The 7,385-nt window shown below is 35.3% G+C and overlaps 1 protein-coding gene across 1 annotated transcript in view; it reads right to left on the reverse strand.

Annotated features, from left to right (window-relative positions):
• LOC137624651 (craniofacial development protein 2-like) overlaps positions 1-6,186 on the reverse strand; it is a 7,107-nt gene extending 921 nt beyond the window's left edge. The window contains exon 1 of the mRNA XM_068355609.1: positions 5,421-6,186. Coding sequence (XP_068211710.1) covers positions 5,421-6,186 — 766 coding nt within the window. The remainder of the gene's footprint in view (positions 1-5,420) is intronic.
• Positions 6,187-7,385: the final 1,199 nt, after the last annotated feature.

Raw genomic sequence — 7,385 nt, forward strand, 5'->3', positions numbered from 1 at the left:
ATTTCCCTCATGATGCTCCACATTGATGGTAGGTGAATGTTGTCATATGCTTGCTTAAAATCAACGAAGAGATGTACTTGATCTTTATAGTGTTCCCAGAAATTTTCAATATCTGTCGTATAGTGAAATCTGGTCTGTTGTTGACCTTCCCTTCCTAAAACCAGCGTCATACTCCCCAATTATGTTCTCTGCATATGGTCTCATTTTTTCATGTATAATGATGGTCAAAATTTTGTAAGCTGTGACAAGTAAATTTATTCCTCTATAATTACTACATATTACTTTATCCCCTTTCTTATGCAGTGGTATCATTATCCCTCCCTCCCATCTATCTGGTGTTATTGCCTCCCTCCATATTGTTGTTTTGAAGTCATGCAGCTTTTTCTCAAGGATATCCCCACCATATTTCAACTGGAACAGTTTATTCCTGGGCTTTTATTATTCTTTAACCTTTTAATTGCACTTCTCACATCATACCTTGTCGGAGCTTCTATTTCTAATTCAGGACCAAAGAGGATTATTGGTTCTATTGGGTTGTCAGGTTCTGGACGATTTTATAATTCCTCAAAATATGTCTTCCATCTTTCCATTACCTTATTTTCATCTGTTATTATTACTCCATTTTCTTCCTTAACCATGTTTAGTCTTGCTTGGCAGCCCTTTCTTATTTTCTGTATACCTTGATAATGCCGTCGTATTCGTCATTCCTTTCTGTCTTTATCAATCTCGTCTAGCTCTTTGTTGAAAGCTTGTCATTTTTTTCTTCTCATCACTCTTCTCTTCCTCTCCGTCTCTCTAAATTCTTCATTCTCCGGGCTCTGAAGGGACCGAATTTTAGCTTGCTTCCTTCTCTCTGCTACCTCCTTACATTCTTCATTCTCTCCTCCCCTGTGCATATCCAATCTTCTCCTCGGTCACTTCTTAATAGTATCCTCAATGTTCCCCACTTGCCAAGGGGACCGTCCGCCATGGGGTATTGACATAACAACTTTCAGAAATCGAAAATCGTTTTATTGCTTCTATGTATGCGTAAACATGTCGTACGTACTCCCCAGAAGTTTCAGCCAATTATTTTTACAAATAACGAAGATATAGAGGTTTTTAAATGATGACGTCACCCTTACTGTGTCGTTTGCATGACTGAGTTTGACAAAATCGTCTTTGTGTGTTAATTTTGCATATCTATAGCAATTTTTCATTTATATTTCGAGCTATCGTACGTCTGGCAGAAAAGGAAGGCATTGGTAGAGTGTAGATGAACGAAATCTACTCTTACAATAACAGAAGCCAAAGTTGCCAAAGATGTATAGAAGTTATAATTTATGCGTTTGTTTACTTGAAGTTCGTATGTACATTGTGTTTCCACAACGCCTTCGGGAACATTATAGCAAGGCCAATGTTACCTAAGGTTGTAGAAAGAACAAATAGTCAATCATTTTTCCAAACAATGAAAATATAGCAGTCTTTAAATGATGACGTCATCCTTATGGCGTCGTCTGTATGACTGAGTTTGACAGGTGCGTAGTTCTCTCTCTCTCTCTCTCTCTCTCTCTCTCTCTCTCTCTCTCTCTCTCTCTCTCTCTCTCTCTCTCTCTCTCTCTCTCGAATTATTTACCACTGCCATTTATACAAATACTTTTATTCTCTCTCTCTCTCTCTCTCTCTCTCTCTCTCTCTCTCTCTCTCTCGAATTATTTAAAACTCCCATTTATACAAATACTATAATAACAATGTTCAACTCTCTCTCTCTCTCTCTCTCTCTCTCTCTCTCTCTCTCTCATGTTTCGAAATCTCGTACTTCTGGCAGAAATGAAAGGCATTGGTAGAGGGTAGGTGAATGAAAACTACCAGCTACGAAAACATCACAAAGTTTCCAAAGACATATAGAAATTATAATGCATGTGTTTATTTACTTGAAGATTGTATGTTGATTGTGCTTTCACAACGTCCTCTGGAATTTTATAGCAATGCCAATGTTACATAAGGTGATAGAAAGAACAAAAAGTAAGTGGAGAACAAGAAAACAGAAGCCAAAGATGTATAGAAGTTATAATGTATGCGTTTGTTTACTTGAAGTTCGTATGTACATTGTGTTTCCACAACGCCCTCGGGAACATTATAGCAAGGCCAATGTTACCTAAGGTTGTAGGAAGAACAAATAGTCAATAATTTTTCCAAACAATGAAAATAGCGGTCTTTAAATGATGACGTCATCCTTATGGCGTCGTCTGTATGACTGAGTTTGACAGATGCGTAGTTCTCTCTCTCTCTCTCTCTCCCTCTCTCTCTCTCTCTCTCTCTCTCTCTCTCTCTCTCTCTCTCTCTCTCTCGAATTATATACCACTGCCATTTATACAAATACTTTTATTCTCTCTCTCTCTCTCTCTCTCTCTCTCTCTCTCTCTCTCTCTCTCTCTCTCTAGCCTGCCTGACACTTGCGCGCATTTTTGCCACGCACTGGCACGCATTGATGCGCTGGCACGCACTGGTGTTTTTCCCGCACTGTTCACGACCAGTTCACTCCAGTTCGCGCATCGTTCACGCGACGTTCACGCGACGTTCACGCGATGGCACGAATTGGCAGGCATAGTTCACGAGAAGTTCACGACACGTTCACGTGAGTTCCCTCATCATTCCACATCGTTTCCGTATCGTTCACGCCAGTTCACGCCAGTTCACGAATTGGCCACTCCATATAAAAACGGGGCTTCTCCAACCCGAGGACATTCTTGGATTGGCTTCGGAAGAGACAACAATGCTTTCTGTCAGAGACACCATTGCATTGAGGAGAAGAAATGTATCTTTTTCGTTTGTATTTTTTGTTGCCCTTTATTTTTGTTTCAATAAGAAAGCATTTGATTTACATATAAATAGCAGACATAAAATATGTACAAGTATTAAGAAAGCATTTTATTTTAACATTAAAAGCAGCAAACATGAAAAGTTTTTAGGCTGTTGATTTTAAGGTAATAGAGAAAAAAGTGTGTTGAAATAAGAAATCATTTTATTTTTACATTAAAACAGCAAACAGAAAAAATTTGTTTTGCCCTTCATTTTAAGGTAATAAAGAAGAATAAGTATGTTGATGAAATAAAACATCATTTTATTTTTACATTCAAACAGCAAACTTAAAAATTTTTTGGGTTTATTTTTCAGTTCATTTTTATTTAAAGCAAAAGTTTTGGGTCTTGATTGGTAATAGAGGAAAATAAGTGTGTGCATGAAATAAGACATCATTTTATTTTTACATTCAAACAGCAAATATAAACAATTATTAGGTTTATATTTTTCTTTCCTTTTCATTATTTTTTTTCGTTTCCTTTTTGTTTCTCTTCATTATAAAGTTATAGAAATAGTTTGAAATAAGACATCATTTTATTTTTACATTCAAACAGCAAATATAAAAATTTATTAGGTTTATTTTTCTTTCCTTTTCATTATTTTTTTTCGTTTCCTTTTTGTTTCTCTTCATTATAAAGTTATAAAGATAGTTTGAAATAAGATAAATTTTTTTTCACATTAAAACAGCAAATATGAAAATTTATTAGGTTTATTTTTCTTTCCTTTTCATTAATTTTTTCGTTTCCTTTTTGTTTCTCTTCATTATAAAGTTATAGAAATAGTTTGAAATAAGATATAATTTTGTTTCACATTAAAACAGCAAATATAAAAATTTATTAGGTTTATTTTTCTTTCCTTTTCATTAATTTTTTCGTTTCCTTTTTGTTTCTCTTCATTATAAAGTTATAGAAATAGTTTGAAATAAGATATCATTTTTTTTCACATTAAAACAGCAAATATAAAAATTTATTAGGTTTATTTTTCTTTCCTTTTCATTAATATTTTCGTTTCCTTTTTGTTTCTCTTCATTATAAAGTTCACGCCACTTCCCGCATCGTTCACCCCAGTTCACTCCAGTTCACGCCAGTTCACGCCAGTTCCCGTACTGTACACTCCAGTTCACTCCAGTTGGCGCATCGTTCACGACTATTTCACGGCCATTTAGTGCGTGCCAATGCGTGCCACAAACTTTAAACATTTCGAAGTTTTGGGCCCGCATGGCACGCATTGGTACGCTCTGGCACGCGAGTTCCCGCACTGTTCACGACATTTTCACGGCTCGTTCACGCGAGTTCGCGCATCAATGCGTGCCAGTGCGTGCCACGAATGCGTGCAAGTGTCAGGGGGGCTCTCTCTCTCTCTCTCTCTCTCTCTCTCTCTCTCTCTCTCTCTCTCTCTCTCTCTCTCTCTCCAATTATTAAAACTCCCATTTATACAAATACTATACAATGTTCAACTCTCTCTCTCTCTCTCTCTCTCTCTCTCTCTCTCTCTCTCTCTCTCTCTCTCAATTTGAACTGTCATTTATATCAGCCAAAGGCTCTCTCTCTCTCTCTCTCTCTCTCTCTCTCTCTCTCTCTCTCTCTCTCTCTCTCTCTCTCATGTTTCGAAATCTTGTACCTCTGGCAGAAATGAAAGGCATTGGTAGAGGGTAGGTGAATGAAAACTACCAGCTTACGAAAAAATCACAAAGTTTCCAAAGACATATAGAAATTATAATGCATGTGTTTATTTACTTGAAGTTCGTATGTTGATTGTGCTTTCACAACGTCCTCTGGAATTTTATAGCAATGCCAATGTTACATAAGGTGATAGAAAGAACAAAAAGTAAGTGGAGAACAAGAAAAAAGAACCAAGAAAGAGGGAAACATGGATAAGAGTACAAAGCTGAAACCTGCTAACTAAAACACTGGCAACAATTAGAGATCGCTGGCAACTCATAACATAGGAATAGTAAACTGAGGGTTCAAATACCTCCTTTAGGGTGCATTTATGTAGGAATGAACAATAAAAGTTATCATAATAATATTATCTTGATTTCTTTTAGAAAAGAAGCGAAAGCTTGCTGCAAATCTTTGGGAGCTCATAACTCAAAAACATACTTATTCCCACTTAGGTACATTTTTCTCACTTATTTGTTGTTCGATATTAGAGAAAAAGATATCGTTGAAAAGAAGAATAAAAATCCCACAATTCTGTCAGACAAAATTTTGATTTTCGTTTTACATTTTTTTTCACGATTATTTTCCGTCTAGACGAGGAAAAAAAAAATAAAAATTCATTAAAAAAAACAGAAAGGAAAATAAAGATTCTGTCTGACAGAATTGTTCGGTTGTTAGAGTAGTTTTTGTGGTATAAGTTTCAATACAATTGGTATTATAGTAGTGGGGAAAAATGTACCTAAATATTTTTTTTAAATCATGATTTTTGCTCATAAATCCAAAAGTTTTTGATCAAATGACTTGAAATTTTTATATGATGAAGGTATTATATATGCCTAAAACATATATAGAAATTGTGTAATTTGGATCATTAGAAAAAAAAATGGCGGACATGGCGGACATCTCTCCACTCCCAACCCGCCTGCTCTTCCCCTTGTATACTAAGGATCTGAAATCTATTTGTCAGTTTCAATTGGATATTATTTCTTGTATTATCCTCCTTCAGTTTTTCTATATAAAAACTTTTTATCTTCTCTACTGGTCTAGATCTTTCCACTTTCAGCTTGGCTCTTACCTTAGCACATACAAGGTAGTGATGTGTGTTGCAGTCAGCTCCTCTGAAACTTCTTACTTCCCCCAGGGTTCCCCAGTGTTTCCTACTGATAAGTATATGGTCTATTTGATTGTTTGTCCTCCTGTCTGGGGATCTCCATGTCTGTTTATGAATTTCTTTATGCGGGAATATGATTCCTCCTATTACAAAGTTGTTTGCAGGTGCTAAGGATATAAGTTTTAGTCCATTATCCTTAGATGTAACATGTAGACTTTCATTTCCATTTCGTGGAACGAATGCCTCTGTTTCGCTACCTATTTTTGCATTAAAGTCTCCCATTAGCATAATTATATCCTGTTTTGAAGTGCCATTTATGGTCTGCTGTAGACTGTCATAAAAATCATCTTTTTCTTCCTCAGTGCCCTCTTCTGTTGGGGCATATACACATATTACTATTGTTTTGAACCATTTACAATTTAATCTTATTTTCATTAATCTCTCATTGACTGGCTCAACTTTATATCGTGCCTTTCTTGCTTTGTTAGATAGGCAGAGACCAACCCCTTGCTGATGTATATCTTCTCTTCTACCGTTACAGTATATGAAATCGAATATTGGGTTATTGTACATTCTCCGAAACCTGGCCATCTCACTTCTTGTATTGCGGCTATGTCTATCTTGTATCTATCTCATTCTTCTACTAGTGTTCTAGCGCCACCACTTCTATATAGGCTCCTGACGTTCCAGGTGGCTACTTTCATAGGGTTCTTCCATGAGATTTGTCCATTTCCTCGCCAGTCGTCAACGTAGTATCCGTCCGGTAATAATCTATCTTGAGCTTCAGCAACGTTGCTGATATATTACGCACACACACACACACACACACACATATATATATATATATATATATATATTTATATATGTATATATGTATATATATGAATTTATATATATATACAATATATATACAGTATATATATACATATTGTATGTATATATAGTGTATATATATATATATATATATATATATATATATATGTGTGTGTGTGTGTGTGTGTATGTGTTTGTGTGTGTGTGCATATATATATGTATATATATATATATATATATATATTGTGTATATATATATATTGTATATATATATTGTGTATATATATATTGTATATATATATTGTGTATATATATATTGTATATATATATATTGTGTATATATATATATATATATATATATATATATATATATATATATATATATATATATATAGCAGACACTGCTGCTGCAGGAGATGAGAACGAAGGAGCAGTGGGATATAGAGTATCCGATGAAGAGTATAGACAAAAAATTAGAATGCAAGAATTGGAAAATAAGTTAGAAAATTTAAAACAGTTAATGATCAGATTCTTGGTTGAACGAGAAGAGGAGCGACGCGCAACCACAGCATATCCAACGTTTATAAACGAAGTTCAAACGCACACAAGTGATAGTACACATGCACAGTGGAGTGAAGATACGCAAATCGTAGTTCGAAAGTTGCCAGAACGTCAGTCAAGTGTTAGGCCTTTTGATGATCAACGGCCTAACGAAGGGTTTCAATCGATTGAAGTGTTTTTGAGAGACTTTGAAGTAGCCACATATGGGTGGTCGGAAAGGGAAAAAGCTATTCAAGTAATCAGATTGCTGAAAGATGCTCTGGCAATGGAGGTAATGTGTTGGTCACAAGACAGTTTAAGAAGTTATACTAAAATAAAACTACGTTTAATTGAGAAGTATGCCTTGCCTGATGCGAGAAAGGGAGACATGAAAGAAAATTACAAACCCAAAATACGGG

The sequence above is a fragment of the Palaemon carinicauda genome, chromosome 31 (genome assembly GCF_036898095.1).
Source record: "Palaemon carinicauda isolate YSFRI2023 chromosome 31, ASM3689809v2, whole genome shotgun sequence".
NCBI lineage: Eukaryota > Metazoa > Arthropoda > Malacostraca > Decapoda > Palaemonidae > Palaemon > Palaemon carinicauda.